We start from the raw sequence: 19,393 nt of genomic DNA on the forward strand, positions 1-19,393 counted from the left end.
AATTTTTTATTTAAATTTATTAAATAAACAAATGAAAATTTATTAATGTACAGCAGTTTAATAAAATCCTATGAACTGATGATATTACAATTTCTAACTTATGTTAACACTGTATAATTATCTTCAAGAAAAAAATTGTAATCACTATTGATTTTTTTGGCTGGTGAGTTGGACTGACTATTGGGCACACGAGTGTGTGTTGTATTAGCTGAAATATGACTCACTGATGGGGCTGTAGAGAACAGTTGCCTGCACCCACAACAGCCATGCAATAGTTGGCTGAGCACCTATCTTAAAACTATTAAATAACACTAAAACCATACATATGTAAAGAATGCTTAAATTTATTTATATGCGGTACATATGATTTAAAAAAAAATACTTTCAAGCGAAAAGTTATTTTAACATGACTTTTTGAATAACTAGACTAGCTGTTCACACCCTTGCAATGCTTATGATAGCTTACAATAATAAATTATATTTACAACAAAAGGGTGTATGCAAGTTGTATCAAGTTAGCTTGGATAGGTTACAGTATACTGGCATACATCACATTCCAGACCATATATGGTCTAGAATATTTGACAATTTTATTTGTGGTATTTTTGGATTTTGAAAATTATTGGGAAATATGTTAGAAGCAGTTCTGATTATTTAGAGTTTTGGATGGCTTGTAAATATGGGGGGAGTTTATCCCTTGGTATTACAGAACATTAGGGCAGGAACTTGGGAAAATCCCATTTCTGGTAATACTAGGTATTATTAAAGATAATTTACTATCAGTTGGGAATATATAGGTTCTCTAATATTTGACAATATTGTGTGCAGCAACTTTGAATTTTCAAAAAGGAACATTCATTATTTGGGTCAAAGATCAATCTGGTATTGATTGATTTTAATATTTCACAAAATGTTTCTTCGAAGTCAAGATAATTTTATTCAGAAATTTGTGGAAGATCATCCAGGTTCGTTTGACCAGCTTCTTTTGGGAATATGAATTCTGGTAATTCTTAATACTTTTCCCCAAGGTTTGAAAGGAATTTAACAGACAAATCTGGATATTTGGGTTCTGGAATATTCAGCAAAATTACTTGAGGCACATCTGTAATGAGAATATTTAAGGAAAATATGTGTCAAGTACTTAAAGATATTTTTATTGGGATATGAAGATTTTCCTCAAAAATTTCTAAGTTCATTTGGCCAGAATTTTTTGTATTCTCATTTCTGGTACAGTATTTCAAAATATTATTTACCAGATATTGAAGATAATTCATATTTAGGTGGTTGTTCAGATTTACATTGTGGAATATTTAGCAATGATATAAACCTTGGCAGTTGATACCAACTAGTGTTTGCTTGTGTCTTTTTAGACAATATTTGGCAAAATTATGTGTGATGACATAGGATATTCGGAAGCTGAAAAGTTTGGGAAATGTGTTACATGTGTATCTAGGTATTTGGAATTTTGGATACCTAGTAAATGTCATGGGTAATTTGTGAACAAAAAATTTCAGAAATATGTAGAAAGTTCATCCTTCAGCATTTGTAGGCAAACTTGTCCAGGAACTTTTTATTATTCTATGTCTGGTAATTCTAGCTGAATTTGACCAGAGAATGAAGGTAATTCACTATCAGATAGTTGTGAATAGTAAATATTTTCTCTAAAATTTGGCAGTGTTGTTTTACACATTTCTGGACTTTCAAAAACTGTACTATGTGTTGTTTGTATTAGATGTAGCTCTGGATATTGAGACGTTTCTAAATTTTGTAAATGTGCTAGAGGTAATTCAAGAAAATTTGATTTGGAAAGATAGGCAAGATCATCTATTGAGATATCCTGCTTCAGTTGGCCAGGCTGTTATGTGAATCCCACTTCCGGACTTTCTACATATCATGGACCATGTATTAAAGATAGCTCATCTCTAGGTATTTGTTTATATTTATGGTTTTGAATATTTGGCAATATTTCTTGCAGTAAAGTAGGATAGTCAGAAGGTCAATTAGCTGGGGAATGTATATGAGATTGATCAGGGGATGGAAGATATTTGACATTTGGCAAAGGCATTTCTGAGAATTCAAAAGAGTTTTGGCCAGATATATATGAAAGATCTTGGGGGACATCCAACTTATTTGGCTAAAATCTTTAGAAAATATTCTTTCTAGTAATTTTGAATTTTTTTTTTCTCTTGAAAGTGATTCCAATTCAGTGTGGGATAAATGTGAATATTTGGGTTTAAGAACGTTCAACAGCACTGTGTGATGAAAGTCTGAATTTTCAGAAAAAGGAATCTTTGTGGATTTTGTCAAAGAAAGTTCTGAGAATTCAGGATGTAAGATGTTGGGTAAACGCTTTTCAGGTAAAGGGTAATTGTGGGTATATTGTTCTCATGATCATTGGCAATTTTGACAGTGGTAATTCAGGAAATTGAGAAACAGAAGTACTTAGGGATTGCTTTCCATTCTTGTATGGGAATTCCATATTAAGAACTGGGATATTTATGTCTGATATAAAAGGATAATTTTGTTCAGAAATATTTAGAACTTCTGCCCATGGCATTTCTGAATGAAATGAGTCATAAATAGTTAAGGGTCCATTATCAGGCATTTTTGGATACTTCAACTGTTGTATTTCTGGAGGTTCAGTTAGAGGAAGTTGCTCATTTTTGGAGTCTAATATTTTTGGTACTATTGGCATTGATGTACCCTGAATTTCAAGATCAGGAATATTTGAAAGTTGAAGTAAAGGTAGGTCAGGAAAGCTTGGATGTGGGCTATTTGTCAACTGTAGCTCCAGTAATTTAGGATAATTTTGTTCTTGTATGTTAAAAAATTCAGACTTTGGTATTTCCATGTCAATTTCCTTAAGTGTTTTTGGAAAATTAAATTTTGGTAATTCTGGGGTCCATTCCTGACCAGCAGTTATTAATTCAATTTCAGGTATTTCTGGATATATGGGTTTTGGAATGTGTATTACCTGTGATAATTCTGGAATATCAGAAACTGGAAGACTTTGAGGCTGCATTCTACTTATGTCTAGATATACTATTCCATTTAGTATCTGGAGAAACTTCTCTCAGGTACTGGTGGATAAGTCTGTTCTGTCTCCAGTAATTTTGGATTCAATAAGCCAGGAATAGTTAACTGTCTGATAATAGCTCTTTCTAGATATTCCGGTTGTTGTGTTGCTGGAATTTCACTTTGAGGAAATTGTTCACCTTTGGTGTCTAATACTTTTGGCAATACTGGTATTGGTGTATCCTGAACTAAAAGATTGGGAATGCTTGAAACTTCCATAGAGATAGGTCAGAGAAGCTTGCATATGGGATATCTAGCAAATGTGTCTCAGGTAATTTAGGATAATTTGTTCCCTGTATATCCAAAACAGCATATTTTGGCATTTCCAGGTCTGTTTGGCCAAGTGTTTTTGAGAATTCTAGGTTGGCACTTCCAGGCTATGTTCCTGACAAGTGATTGTTGGTATTCCTGTTTCAGGTATTTGTGCATATGTGAGCTTTGGAATGCTTGGTAATATTGATTGTGAAAATACTGGAATTTTAGAAACAGGAATATTGAGGGATTCCTTTCCATTAATATCTGAATATTTAATATTTTGTACTTTCGAGGCACTTATGTCAGGTAATAAGGAATAATTTTGTTCAGGAAATTTTGAAATATCTATGTTCGATATTTCTAAGCGGGATGTTCCAGGCATAGTTATATGTGCAATATCTGGCATTTCTCGATATGTCAGATGTGGTATTTCTGTAAGATCAGTTTCAGCAAGTTGTTCATTTGTGGCATTTAATATTTTTGGAAATATAGGCATTGATGTGTCCTGAATTTACAGACCTGGAATATTTGAAATTTGGAATGGAGGTATGTCAGGGAAGATTTGATGTGGGATATCTTGCAATTTTATCTCAGAAAATTTAGGATATTTTGCTTCCTGTATATCGAGAAGATCAAACTTTAGCATTTCCAGGTCTATTTGGCCAAGTTTTTAGAGGAATTCTAATTTTGGCACTTCCTGACGAGTGATTGTTAGTACTTCAGTGTCAGATATTTGTGGATTTATGGCGATTGGAATGCTTGGAAATACTGACTCTGGTAATTCTGGAATTTTAGACTCAGGAAATCTTAGGGATTCAGTTCCACCAATGTCTGGGTATTTTGTATTTAGTAAATCTGGGAAACTTATGTCTGGCAATAGAGGATAATTTTCTTTAGGAATTTTTGGAAGACCTGTCTTTTTTATTTCTAGGTGAAATGATCCAGGCATAGTTACAGATCCAGTATCTGTCATTTCTGGAAAGGTTGGGAGTTGTATTTCTGTAACATCAGTCTGAGGAAGTTGTTCATTTTTGGCATCTAGTATTCTTGGTAGTATTGGCTTTGATATATCCTGAATTTCAAGACCAGGAAGATTTGAAATTTGCAATTTAGGTAGGTCAGGGAAGCTTGGATGAGGGATATCTGTCAACTGTGTCCCAGATAATTTAGGATATTTTGCTTCCTTTATATCAAAAAGATTAAATTTTGGTATTTCCAAGTCTGTTTGGCCAAGTGTTTTGGGGAATTCTAATTTTGGCACTTCCTGACCAGTGATTGTTAGTAATTCAGTGTCAAATATTTGTGGATATGGGGGCATTTGAATGCTTGGCAGTACTGACTTTGGTAATTCTGGACTTTTAGAAAGAGGAATATTTACTGATTCCATTCCACTAATGTCTGTGTATTTAATATTTAGTAACTCTGGAGAACTTATATCAGGTAGTGATGGATAATTTTGTTCAGGAATTTTTGGAAGACCCTTCTTTGGTATTTGTAGGAGCAATGATCCAGGCATAGTTATAGATCCAATATCTGGCATTTCTGCATAGCTTGGGAGTTGTATTTCTGTTACATCGGTCTCAGGAAGTTGTTCATTTTTGGCATCTAATATTTTTGATAGTATTGGCTTTGATATATCCTGAATTTCAAGACCAGGAATATTTGAAATTTGCAATTTAGGTAGGTCAGGGAAGCTTGGATGTGGGATATCTGTCAATTGTGTCCCAGGTAAATTAGGATATTTTGCTTCCTGTATATCAAAAAGATCAAACTTTGGCATTTCCAAGTCTATTTGGCCAAGTGTTTTGGGGAATTCTAATTTTGGCACTTCCTGACTAGTTATTGTTAGTAATTCAGTGTCAGATAATTGTGGATATGTGGGCACTGCAATCATTGGCAGTTCTGACTTTGGTAATTGAGGAATTTTAGAAACAGGAATAATTAGTGATTCCATTCCACTAATGTCTGGATATTTAATATTTAGTAACTCTGGAGAACTTATATCAGGTAGTGATGGATAATTTTGTTCAGGAATTTTTGGAAGATCCATCTTTGGTATTTGTAAGTGCAGTGATCCAGACGTAGTTATAGATCCAATATCTGGCATTTCTGCATAGCTTGGGAGTTGTATTTCTGTAACATCGGTCTCAGGAAGTTGTTCATTTTTGGCATCTAATATTTTTGGTAGTATTGGCTTTGATATATCCTGAATTTCAAGACCAGGAATATTGGAAATTTGCAATTTAGGTAGGTCAGGGAAGCTTGGATGTGGGATATCTGTCAATTGTGTCCCAGGTAAATTAGGATATTTTGCTTCCTGTATATCAAAAAGATCAAACTTTGTCATTTCCAAGTCTATTTCGCCAAGTGTTTTAGGGAATTCTGATTTTGGCACTTCCTGACTAGTTATTGTTAGTAATTCAGTGTCAGATATTTCTGGATATGTGGGCATTGGAATGCTTGGCAGTACTGACTTTGAAATTTTAGGAACAGGAATACTTAGTGATTCCATTCCACTAATGTCTGGGTATTTAATATTAAGTAACTCTGGAGAACTTCTATCAGGTAGAGATGGATAATTTTGTTCAGGAATTTTTGGAAGATCCATCTTTGGTATTTGTAAGTGCAGTGATCCAGACGTAGTTATAGATCCAATATCTGGCATTCCTGGATAGCTTGGGTGATGTATTTCTGTAACATCAGTTTCAGGAAGTTGTTCATTTTTGGCACCTAATATTCTTGGTAGTATTGGCTTTGATATATCCTGAATTTCAAGACCAGGAAGATTTGAAATTTGCAATTTAGGTAGGTCAGGGAAGCTTGGATGTGGAATATCTGTCAATTGTGTCCCAGGTAAATTAGGATAATTTGCTTCCTGTATATCAAAAAGATCAAGCTTTGACATTTCCAAGTCTATTTGGCCAAGTGTTTTGGGGATTTCTAATTTTGGCACTTCCTGACTAGTTATTGGTAGTAATTTAGTGTCAGATAATTGTGGATATGTGGGCACTGCAATCTTTGGCAGTTCTGACTTTGGTAATTCTGGAATTTTAGAAACAGGAATACTTAGTGATTCCATTCCACTAATGTCTTGGTATTTAATATTTAGTAACTCTGGAGAACTTATATCAGGTAGTGAGGGATAATTTTGTTCAGGAATTTTTGGAAGATCCTTCTTTGGTATTTCCATGTGCAATGATCCAGGCATAGTTATAGATCCAATATCTGGCATTTCTGGATAGGTTGGGTGTTGTATTTCTGTAACATCAGTCTGAGGAAGTTTTGCATTTTTGGCATCTAATATTTTTGGTAGCATAGTCTTTGGTATATCCTTAATTTCAAGATCAGGAATATTGGAAATTTGCAATTTAGGTAGGTCAGGGAAGCTTGGACGTGGGATATCTGTCAATTGTGTCCCAGGAAAATTAGGATATTTTGCTTCCTGTATATCGAAAAGATCAAACTTTGGCATTTCCAAGTCTATTTGGCCAAGTGTTTTGGGGAATTCTAATTTTGGTACTTCCTGACTAGTTATTGTTAGTAATTCAGTGTCAGATAATTGTGGATATGTGGGCACTGCAATCTTTGGCAGTTCTGACTTTGGTAATTGTGGAATTTTAGAAACAGGAATACTTAGTGATTCCATTCCACTAATGTCTGGATATTTAATATTTAGTAACTCTGGAGAACTTATATCAGGTAGTGATGGATAATTTTGTTCAGGAATTTTTGGAAGATCTATCTTTGGTATTACTAGGTGCAATGATCCAGACGTAGTTATAGATCCAATATCTGGCATTTCTGCATAGGTTGGGAGTTGTATTTCTGTTACATCAGTCTCAGGAAGTTGTTCATTTTTGGCATCTAATATTTGTGGTAGTATTGGCTTTGATATATCCTGAATTTCAAGACCAGGAATATTTGAAATTTGCAATTTAGGTAGGTCAGGGAAGTTTGGATATGGGATATCTGTCAATTGTGTCCCAGGTAAATTAGGATATTTTGCTTCCTGTATATCAAAAAGATCAAACTTTGGCATTTCCAAGTCTATTTGGCCAAGTGTTTTGGGGAATTCTAATTTTGGCACTTCCTGACTAGTTATTGTTAGTAATTCAGTGTCAGATAATTGTGGATATATGGGCACTGCAATCTTTGGCAGTTCTGACTTTGGTAACTCTGGAATTTTAGAAACAGGAATACTTAGTGATTCCATTACACTAATGTCTGGATATTTAATATTTAGTAACTCTGGAGAACTTATATCAGGTAGTGATGGATAATTTTGTTCAGGAATTTTTGGAAGATCTATCTTTGGTATTTCTATGTGCAATGATCCAGGCATAGTTATAGATCCAATATCTGGCATTTCTGCATTGGTTGGGTGTTGTATTTCTGTAACATCAGTCTGAGGAAGTTTTTCATTTTTGGCATCTAATATTTTTGGTAGCATAGTCTTTGATATATCCTGAATTTTAAGATCAGGAATATTGGAAATTGGCAATTTAGGTAGGTCAGGGAAGTTTGGATGTGGGATATCTGCCAATTGTGTCCCAGATAATTTAGGATATTTTGCTTCCTTTATATCAAAAAGATCAAATTTTGGCATTTCCAAGTCTGTTTGGCCAAATGTTTTGGGGAATTCTAATTTTGGTACTTCCTGACCAGTGATTTTTAGTAATTCAGTGTCAGATATTTCTGGATATGTGGACATTTGAATGCTTGGCAGTACTGACCTCGGTAATTCTGGAATTTTAGAAAGAGGAATATTTCCTGATTCCATTCCACTAATGTCTGGGTATTTAATATTTAGTAACTCTGGAGAACTTATATCAGGTAGTGATGGATAATTTTGTTCAGGAATTTTTGGAAGATCTATCTTTGGTATTTCTAGACGCAATGATCCAGGCATAGTTATAGATCCAATATCTGGCATTTCTGCATAACTTGGGAGTCGTATTTCTGTAACATCAGTCTCATGAAGTTGTTCATTTTTGGCATCTAATATTTTTGGTAGTATTGGCTTTGATATATCCTGAATTTCAAGACCAGGAAGATTTGAAATTTGCAATTTAGGTAGGTCAGGGAAGCTTGGACGTGGGATATCTGTCAATTGTGTCCCAGGAAAATTAGGATATTTTGCTTCCTGTATATCGAAAAGATCAAACTTTGGCATTTCCAAGTCTATTTGGCCAAGTGTTTTGGGGAATTCTAATTTTGGTACTTCCTGACTAGTTATTGTTAGTAATTCAGTGTCAGATAATTGTGGATATGTGGGCACTGCAATCTTTGGCAGTTCTGACTTTGGTAATTGTGGAATTTTAGAAACAGGAATACTTAGTGATTCCATTCCACTAATGTCTGGATATTTAATATTTAGTAACTCTGGAGAACTTATATCAGGTAGTGATGGATAATTTTGTTCAGGAATTTTTGGAAGATCTATCTTTGGTATTACTAGGTGCAATGATCCAGACGTAGTTATAGATCCAATATCTGGCATTTCTGCATAGGTTGGGAGTTGTATTTCTGTTACATCAGTCTCAGGAAGTTGTTCATTTTTGGCATCTAATATTTGTGGTAGTATTGGCTTTGATATATCCTGAATTTCAAGACCAGGAATATTTGAAATTTGCAATTTAGGTAGGTCAGGGAAGTTTGGATATGGGATATCTGTCAATTGTGTCCCAGGTAAATTAGGATATTTTGCTTCCTGTATATCAAAAAGATCAAACTTTGGCATTTCCAAGTCTATTTGGCCAAGTGTTTTGGGGAATTCTAATTTTGGCACTTCCTGACTAGTTATTGTTAGTAATTCAGTGTCAGATAATTGTGGATATATGGGCACTGCAATCTTTGGCAGTTCTGACTTTGGTAACTCTGGAATTTTAGAAACAGGAATACTTAGTGATTCCATTACACTAATGTCTGGATATTTAATATTTAGTAACTCTGGAGAACTTATATCAGGTGGTGATGGATAATTTTGTTCAGGAATTTTTGGAAGATCTATCTTTGGTATTTCTATGTGCAATGATCCAGGCATAGTTATAGATCCAATATCTGACATTTCTGCATTGGTTGGGTGTTGTATTTCTGTAACATCAGTCTGAGGAAGTTTTTCATTTTTGGCATCTAATATTTTTGGTAGCATAGTCTTTGATATATCCTGAATTTTAAGATCAGGAATATTGGAAATTGGCAATTTAGGTAGGTCAGGGAAGTTTGGATGTGGGATATCTGCCAATTGTGTCCCAGATAATTTAGGATATTTTGCTTCCTTTATATCAAAAAGATCAAATTTTGGCATTTCCAAGTCTGTTTGGCCAAATGTTTTGGGGAATTCTAATTTTGGTACTTCCTGACCAGTGATTGTTAGTAATTCAGTGTCAGATATTTCTGGATATGTGGACATTTGAATGCTTGGCAGTACTGACTTTGGTAATTCTGGAATTTTAGAAAGAGGAATATTTCCTGATTCCATTCCACTAATGTCTGGGTATTTAATATTTAGTAACTCTGGAGAACTTATATCAGGTAGTGATGGATAATTTTGTTCAGGAATTTTTGGAAGATCTATCTTTGGTATTTCTAGACGCAATGATCCAGGCATAGTTATAGATCCAATATCTGGCATTTCTGCATAGCTTGGGAGTCGTATTTCTGTAACATCAGTCTCACGAAGTTGTTCATTTTTGGCATCTAATATTTTTGGTAGTATTGGCTTTGATATATCCTGAATTTCAAGACCAGGAAGATTTGAAATTTGCAATTTAGGTAGGTCAGGGAAGCTTGGACGTGGGATATCTGTCAATTGTGTCCCAGGAAAATTAGGATATTTTGCTTCCTGTATATCGAAAAGATCAAACTTTGGCATTTCCAAGTCTATTTGGCCAAGTGTTTTGGGGAATTCTAATTTTGGTACTTCCTGACTAGTTATTGTTAGTAATTCAGTGTCAGATAATTGTGGATATGTGGGCACTGCAATCTTTGGCAGTTCTGACTTTGGTAATTGTGGAATTTTAGAAACAGGAATACTTAGTGATTCCATTCCACTAATGTCTGGATATTTAATATTTAGTAACTCTGGAGAACTTATATCAGGTAGTGATGGATAATTTTGTTCAGGAATTTTTGGAAGCTCTATCTTTGGTATTACTAGGTGCAATGATCCAGACGTAGTTATAGATCCAATATCTGGCATTTCTGCATAGGTTGGGAGTTGTTTTTCTGTTACATCAGTCTCAGGAAGTTGTTCATTTTTGGCATCTAATATTTGTGGTAGTATTGGCTTTGATATATCCTGAATTTCAAGACCAGGAATATTTGAAATTTGCAATTTAGGTAGGTCAGGGAAGTTTGGATATGGGATATCTGTCAATTGTGTCCCAGGTAAATTAGGATATTTTGCTTCCTGTATATCAAAAAGATCAAACTTTGGCATTTCCAAGTCTATTTGGCCAAGTGTTTTGGGGAATTCTAATTTTGGCACTTCCTGACTAGTTATTGTTAGTAATTCAGTGTCAGATAATTGTGGATATATGGGCACTGCAATCTTTGGCAGTTCTGACTTTGGTAACTCTGGAATTTTAGAAACAGGAATACTTAGTGATTCCATTACACTAATGTCTGGATATTTAATATTTAGTAACTCTGGAGAACTTATATCAGGTAGTGATGGATAATTTTGTTCAGGAATTTTTGGAAGATCTATCTTTGGTATTTCTATGTGCAATGATCCAGGCATAGTTATAGATCCAATATCTGGCATTTCTGCATTGGTTGGGTGTTGTATTTCTGTAACATCAGTCTGAGGAAGTTTTTCATTTTTGGCATCTAATATTTTTGGTAGCATAGTCTTTGATATATCCTGAATTTTAAGATCAGGAATATTGGAAATTGGCAATTTAGGTAGGTCAGGGAAGTTTGGATGTGGGATATCTGCCAATTGTGTCCCAGATAATTTAGGATATTTTGCTTCCTTTATATCAAAAAGATCAAATTTTGGCATTTCCAAGTCTGTTTGGCCAAATGTTTTGGGGAATTCTAATTTTGGTACTTCCTGACCAGTGATTTTTAGTAATTCAGTGTCAGATATTTCTGGATATGTGGACATTTGAATGCTTGGCAGTACTGACTTCGGTAATTCTGGAATTTTAGAAAAAGGAATATTTCCTGATTCCATTCCACTAATGTCTGGGTATTTAATATTTAGTAACTCTGGAGAACTTATATCAGGTAGTGATGGATAATTTTGTTCAGGAATTTTTGGAAGATCTATCTTTGGTATTTCTAGACGCAATGATCCAGGCATAGTTATAGATCCAATATCTGGCATTTCTGCATAGCTTGGGAGTCGTATTTCTGTAACATCAGTCTCACGAAGTTGTTCATTTTTGGCATCTAATATTTTTGGTAGTATTGGCTTTGATATATCCTGAATTTCAAGACCAGGAAGATTTGAAATTTGCAATTTAGGTAGGTCAGGGAAGCTTGGACGTGGGATATCTGTCAATTGTGTCCCAGGAAAATTAGGATATTTTGCTTCCTGTATATCGAAAAGATCAAACTTTGGCATTTCCAAGTCTATTTGGCCAAGTGTTTTGGGGAATTCTAATTTTGGTACTTCCTGACTAGTTATTGTTAGTAATTCAGTGTCAGATAATTGTGGATATGTGGGCACTGCAATCTTTGGCAGTTCTGACTTTGGTAATTGTGGAATTTTAGAAACAGGAATACTTAGTGATTCCATTCCACTAATGTCTGGATATTTAATATTTAGTAACTCTGGAGAACTTATATCAGGTAGTGATGGATAATTTTGTTCAGGAATTTTTGGAAGATCTATCTTTGGTATTACTAGGTGCAATGATCCAGACGTAGTTATAGATCCAATATCTGGCATTTCTGCATAGGTTGGGAGTTGTATTTCTGTTACATCAGTCTCAGGAAGTTGTTCATTTTTGGCATCTAATATTTGTGGTAGTATTGGCTTTGATATATCCTGAATTTCAAGACCAGGAATATTTGAAATTTGCAATTTAGGTAGGTCAGGGAAGTTTGGATATGGGATATCTGTCAATTGTGTCCCAGGTAAATTAGGATATTTTGCTTCCTGTATATCAAAAAGATCAAACTTTGGCATTTCCAAGTCTATTTGGCCAAGTGTTTTGGGGAATTCTAATTTTGGCACTTCCTGACTAGTTATTGTTAGTAATTCAGTGTCAGATAATTGTGGATATATGGGCACTGCAATCTTTGGCAGTTCTGACTTTGGTAACTCTGGAATTTTAGAAACAGGAATACTTAGTGATTCCATTACACTAATGTCTGGATATTTAATATTTAGTAACTCTGGAGAACTTATATCAGGTAGTGATGGATAATTTTGTTCAGGAATTTTTGGAAGATCTATCTTTGGTATTTCTATGTGCAATGATCCAGGCATAGTTATAGATCCAATATCTGGCATTTCTGCATTGGTTGGGTGTTGTATTTCTGTAACATCAGTCTGAGGAAGTTTTTCATTTTTGGCATCTAATATTTTTGGTAGCATAGTCTTTGATATATCCTGAATTTTAAGATCAGGAATATTGGAAATTGGCAATTTAGGTAGGTCAGGGAAGTTTGGATGTGGGATATCTGCCAATTGTGTCCCAGATAATTTAGGATATTTTGCTTCCTTTATATCAAAAAGATCAAATTTTGGCATTTCCAAGTCTGTTTGGCCAAATGTTTTGGGGAATTCTAATTTTGGTACTTCCTGACCAGTGATTTTTAGTAATTCAGTGTCAGATATTTCTGGATATGTGGACATTTGAATGCTTGGCAGTACTGACTTCGGTAATTCTGGAATTTTAGAAAGAGGAATATTTCCTAATTCCATTCCACTAATGTCTGGGTATTTAATATTTAGTAACTCTGGAGAACTTATATCAGGTAGTGATGGATAATTTTGTTCAGGAATTTTTGGAAGATCTATCTTTGGTATTTCAAAACGCAATGATCCAGGCATAGTTATAGATCCAATATCTGGCATTTCTGCATAGCTTGGGAGTTGTATTTCTGTAACATCAGTCTCACGAAGTTGTTCATTTTTGGCATCTAATATTTTTGGTAGTATTGGCTTTGATATATCCTGAATTTCAAGACCAGGAAGATTTGAAATTTGCAATTTAGGTAGGTCAGGGAAGCTTGGACGTGGGATATCTGTCAATTGTGTCCCAGGAAAATTAGGATATTTTGCTTCCTGTATATCGAAAAGATCAAACTTTGGCATTTCCAAGTCTATTTGGCCAAGTGTTTTGGGGAATTCTAATTTTGGCACTTCCTGACTAGTTATTGTTAGTAATTCAGTGTCAGATAATTGTGGATATGTGGGCACTGCAATCTTTGGCAGTTTTGACTTTGGTAATTGTGGAATTTTAGAAACAGGAATACTTAGTGATTCCATTCCACTAATGTCTGGATATTTAATATTTAGTAACTCTGGAGAACTTATATCAGGTAGTGATGGATAATTTTGTTCAGGAATTTTTGGAAGATCTATCTTTGGTATTACTAGGTGTAATGATCCAGACGTAGTTATAGATCCAATATCTGGCATTTCTGCATAGGTTGGGAGTTGTATTTCTGTTACATCAGTCTCAGGAAGTTTTTCATTTTTGGCATCTAATATTTTTGGTAGCATAGTCTTTGATATATCCTGAATTTTAAGATCAGGAATATTGGAAATTGGCAATTTAGGTAGGTCAGGGAAGTTTGGATGTGGGATATCTGCCAATTGTGTCCCAGATAATTTAGGATATTTTGCTTCCTTTATATCAAAAAGATCAAATTTTGGCATTTCCAAGTCTGTTTGGCCAAATGTTTTGGGGAATTCTAATTTTGGTACTTCCTGACCAGTGATTTTTAGTAATTCAGTGTCAGATATTTCTGGATATGTGGACATTTGAATGCTTGGCAGTACTGACTTCGGTAATTCTGGAATTTTAGAAATAGGAATATTTCCTGATTCCATTCCACTAATGTCTGGGTATTTAATATTTAGTAACTCTGGAGAACTTATATCAGGTAGTGATGGATAATTTTGTTCAGGAATTTTTGGAAGATCTATCTTTGGTATTTCAAAACGCAATGATCCAGGCATAGTTATAGATCCAATATCTGGCATTTCTGCATAGCTTGGGAGTTGTATTTCTGTAACATCAGTCTCACGAAGTTGTTCATTTTTGGCATCTAATATTTTTGGTAGTATTGGCTTTGATATATCCTGAATTTCAAGACCAGGAAGATTTGAAATTTGCAATTTAGGTAGATCAGGGAAGCTTGGACGTGGGATATCTGTCAATTGTGTCCCAGGAAAATTAGGATATTTTGCTTCCTGTATATCGAAAAGATCAAACTTTGGCATTTTCAAGTCTATTTGGCCAAGTGTTTTGGGGAATTCTAATTTTGGCACTTCCTGACTAGTTATTGTTAGTAATTCAGTGTCAGATAATTGTGGATATGTGGGCACTGCAATCTTTGGCAGTTTTGACTTTGGTAATTGTGGAATTTTAGAAACAGGAATACTTAGTGATTCCATTCCACTAATGTCTGGATATTTAATATTTAGTAACTCTGGAGAACTTATATCAGGTAGTGATGGATAATTTTGTTCAGGAATTTTTGGAAGATCTATCTTTGGTATTACTAGGTGTAATGATCCAGACGTAGTTATAGATCCAATATCTGGCATTTCTGCATAGGTTGGGAGTTGTATTTCTGTTACATCAGTCTCAGGAAGTTGTTCATTTTTGGCATCTAATATTTGTGGTAGTATTGGCTTTGATATATCCTGAATTTCAAGACCAGGAATATTTGAAATTTGCAATTTAGGTAGGTCAGGGAAGTTTGGATATGGGATATCTGTCAATTGTGTCCCAGGTAAATTAGGATATTTTGCTTCCTGTATATCAAAAAGATCAAACTTTGGCATTTCCAAGTCTATTTGGCCAAGTGTTTTGGGGAATTCTAATTTTGGCAATTCCTGACTAGTTATTGTTAGTAATTCAGTGTCAGATAATTGTGGATATATGGGCACTGCAATCTTTGGCAGTTCTGACTTTGATAACTCTGGAATTTTAGAAACAGGAATACTTAGTGATTCCATTACACTAATGTCTGGATATTTAATATTTAGTAACTCTGGAGAACTTATATCAGGTAGTGATGGATAATTTTGTTCAGGAATTTTTGGAAGATCTATCTTTGGTATTTCTGTGTGCAATGATCCAGGCATAGTTATAGATCCAATATCTGGCATTTCTGCATTGGTTGGGTGTTGTATTTCTGTAACATCAGTCTGAGGAAGTTTTTCATTTTTGGCATCTAATATTTTTGGTAGCATAGTCTTTGATATATCCTGAATTTTAAGATCAGGAATATTGGAAATTGGCAATTTAGGTAGGTCAGGGAAGTTTGGATGTGGGATATCTGCCAATTGTGTCCCAGATAATTTAGGATATTTTGCTTCCTTTATATCAAAAAGATCAAATTTTGGCATTTCCAAGTCTGTTTGGCCAAATGTTTTGGGGAATTCTAATTTTGGTACTTCCTGACCAGTGATTTTTAGTAATTCAGTGTCAGATATTTCTGGATATGTGGACATTTGAATGCTTGGCAGTACTGAGTTCGGTAATTCTGGAATTTTAGAAAGAGGAATATTTCCTGATTCCATTCCACTAATGTCTGGGTATTTAATATTTAGTAACTCTGGAGAACTTATATCAGGTAGTGATGGATAATTTTGTTCAGGAATTTTTGGAAGATCTATCTTTGGTATTTCAAAACGCAATGATCCAGGCATAGTTATAGATCCAATATCTGGCATTTCTGCATAGCTTGGGAGTTGTATTTCTGTAACATCAGTCTCACGAAGTTGTTCATTTTTGGCATCTAATATTTTTGGTAGTATTGGCTTTGATATATCCTGAATTTCAAGACCAGGAAGATTTGAAATTTGCAATTTAGGTAGGTCAGGGAAGCTTGGACGTGGGATATCTGTCAATTGTGTCCCAGGAAAATTAGGATATTTTGCTTCCTGTATATCGAAAAGATCAAACTTTGGCATTTTCAAGTCTATTTGGCCAAGTGTTTTGGGGAATTCTAATTTTGGCACTTCCTGACTAGTTATTGTTAGTAATTCAGTGTCAGATAATTGTGGATATGTGGGCACTGCAATCTTTGGCAGTTTTGACTTTGGTAATTGTGGAATTTTAGAAACAGGAATACTTAGTGATTCCATTCCACTAATGTCTGGATATTTAATATTTAGTAACTCTGGAGAACTTATATCAGGTAGTGATGGATAATTTTGTTCAGGAATTTTTGGAAGATCTATCTTTGGTATTACTAGGTGTAATGATCCAGACGTAGTTATAGATCCAATATCTGGCATTTCTGCATAGGTTGGGAGTTGTATTTCTGTTACATCAGTCTCAGGAAGTTGTTCATTTTTGGCATCTAATATTTTTGGTAGCATAGTCTTTGATATATCCTGAATTTTAAGATCAGGAATATTGGAAATTGGCAATTTAGGTAGGTCAGGGAAGTTTGGATGTGGGATATCTGCCAATTGTGTCCCAGATAATTTAGGATATTTTGCTTCCTTTATATCAAAAAGATCAAATTTTGGCATTTCCAAGTCTGTTTGGCCATATGTTTTGGGGAATTCTAATTTTGGTACTTCCTGACCAGTGACTGTTAGTAATTCAGTGTCAGATATTTCTGGATATGTGGACATTTGAATGCTTGGCAGTACTGACTTCGGTAATTCTGGAATTTTAGAAAGAGGAATATTTCCTGATTCCATTCCACTAATGTCTGGGTATTTAATATTTAGTAACTCTGGAGAACTTATATCAGGTAGTGATGGATAATTTTGTTCAGGAATTTTTGGAAGATCTATCTTTGGTATTTCTAGACGCAATGATCCAGGCATAGTTATAGATCCAATATCTGGCATTTCTGCATAGCTTGGGAGTTGTATTTCTGTAACATCAGTCTCACGAAGTTGTTCATTTTTGGCATCTAATATTTTTGGTAGTATTGGCTTTGATATATCCTGAATTTCAAGACCAGGAAGATTTGAAATTTGCAATTTAGGTAGGTCAGGGAAGCTTGGACGTGGGGTATCTGTCAATTGTGTCCCAGGAAAATTAGGATATTTTGCTTCCTGTATATCAAAAAGATCAAACTTTGGCATTTCCAAGTCTATTTGGCCAAGTGTTTTGGGGAATTCTAATTTTGGCACTTCCTGACTAGTTATTGTTAGTAATTCAGTGTCAGATAATTGTGGATATGTGGGCACTGCAATCTTTGGCAGTTCTGACTTTGGTAATTGTGGAATTTTAGAAACAGGAATACTTAGTGATTCCATTACACTAATGTCTGGGTATTTAATATTTAGTAACTCTGGAGAACTTATATCAGGTAGTGATGGATAATTTTGTTCAGAAATTTTTGGAAGATCTATCTTTGGTGTTTTTAGGTGCAATGATCCAGGGATAGTTATAGATCCAATATCTGGCATTTCTGCATAGGTTGGGAGTTGTATTTCTGTTACATCAGTCTGAGGAAGTTTTTCGTTTTTGGCATCTAATATTTTTGGTAGTATTGGCTTTGATATATCCTGAATTTCAAGACCAGGAATATTGGAAATTTGCAATTTAGGTAGGTCAGGGAAGCTTGGATGTGGGATATCTGTCAATTGTGTCCCAGGTAAATTAGGATATTTTGCTTCCTGTATATCAAAAAGATCAAACTTTGGCATTTCCAAGTCTATTTCGCCAAGTGTTTTAGGGAATTTTAATTTTGGCAATTCCTGACCAGTGATTGTTAGTAATTCAGTGTCAGATATTTCTGGATATGTGGGCACTGGAATGCTTGGCAGTACTGACTTTGAAATTTTAGAAACAGGAATACTTAGCGATTCCATTCCACTAATGTCTGGGTATTTAATATTAAGTAACTGTGGAGAACTTATATCCTGTAATGATGGATAATTTTGTTCAGGAATTTTTGGAAAATCCACCCTTGGTATTTGTAAGTGCAATGATCCAGACGTAGTTGTAGATCCAATATCTGGCATTTCTGCATAGGTTGGGAGTTGTATTTTTGTTACATCAGTCTCAGGAAGTTGTTCATTTTTGGCATCTAATATTTTTGGTACTACTGGCTTTGATATATCGTGAATTTCAAGACCAGGAATATTTGAAATTTGCAATTTAGGTAGGTCAGTGAAGCTTGGGTGTGGGATATCTGTCAATTGTGTCCCAGGTAAATTATGATATTTTGCTTCCTGTATATCAAAAAGATCAGACTTTGGCATTTCCAAGTCTGTTTGGCCAAGAGTTTTGGAGAATTCTAATTTTGGCACTTCCTGACCAGTGATTGTTAGTAATTCAATGTCAGATATTTCTGGATATGTGGGCACTGGAATGCTTGGCAGTAGTGACTTTTTTAATTCTGGAATTTTAGGAACAGGAATATTTAGTGATTCCATTCCAGTAGTGTCTGACTCTGGAGAACTTATATCAGGTATTGATGGATAATTTTGTTCAGAAATTTTTTGCAGACCCATCTTTGGTATTTCTAGGTGCAATGAACCCAGCATATTTAAAGGTCCAATATCTGGCATTTCTGGATATATCAGGTGTTGTTTTTCTGTAACTTCAGTCTGAGGAAGTTGTTCATTTTTGGCATCTATTATTTTTGGTACTATTGGCATTGATATGTCCTGAGTTTCGAAACCAGGAATATTTGAAATTTGCAATGGATGTAAGTCAGGGAAGCTTGGATGTGGAATATCTGTCAATTGTGTTCCTGATAATTTAGGATATTTTACTTTTTGTATATTGAAAAGATCAATCTTTGGTATTTCCAGGTCTATTTGGCCAAGTGTTTTGGGGAATTCTAATTTTGGCACTTCCTGACCAGTGACTGTTCGTATTTCATTTTCAGTTCTCTGCAGATATCTGGGTTTTTGAATGATTGTCAATTTTTTTTCTGGTAATTCTGAACT

At 34.7% G+C, this 19,393-nt stretch overlaps 1 protein-coding gene across 2 annotated transcripts in view; it reads right to left on the reverse strand.

Annotated features, from left to right (window-relative positions):
- Positions 1–19,393, reverse strand: part of LOC138853228 (uncharacterized) — a 149,366-nt gene that overhangs the window by 59,199 nt on the left and 70,774 nt on the right. The window contains exon 2 of one of the 2 annotated variants that reach the window (XM_070088758.1): positions 1–19,393. This exon is cut by the window's right edge and continues 14,586 nt beyond it. The exons of the other annotated variant lie outside the window; for it this stretch is intronic. Coding sequence (XP_069944859.1) covers positions 4,001–19,393 — 15,393 coding nt within the window. The 3' untranslated portion in view covers positions 1–4,000. 2 annotated transcript variants of the gene reach the window in all.

The sequence above is a fragment of the Cherax quadricarinatus genome, chromosome 26, assembly GCF_038502225.1.
Source record: "Cherax quadricarinatus isolate ZL_2023a chromosome 26, ASM3850222v1, whole genome shotgun sequence".
Taxonomy (NCBI): domain Eukaryota; kingdom Metazoa; phylum Arthropoda; class Malacostraca; order Decapoda; family Parastacidae; genus Cherax; species Cherax quadricarinatus.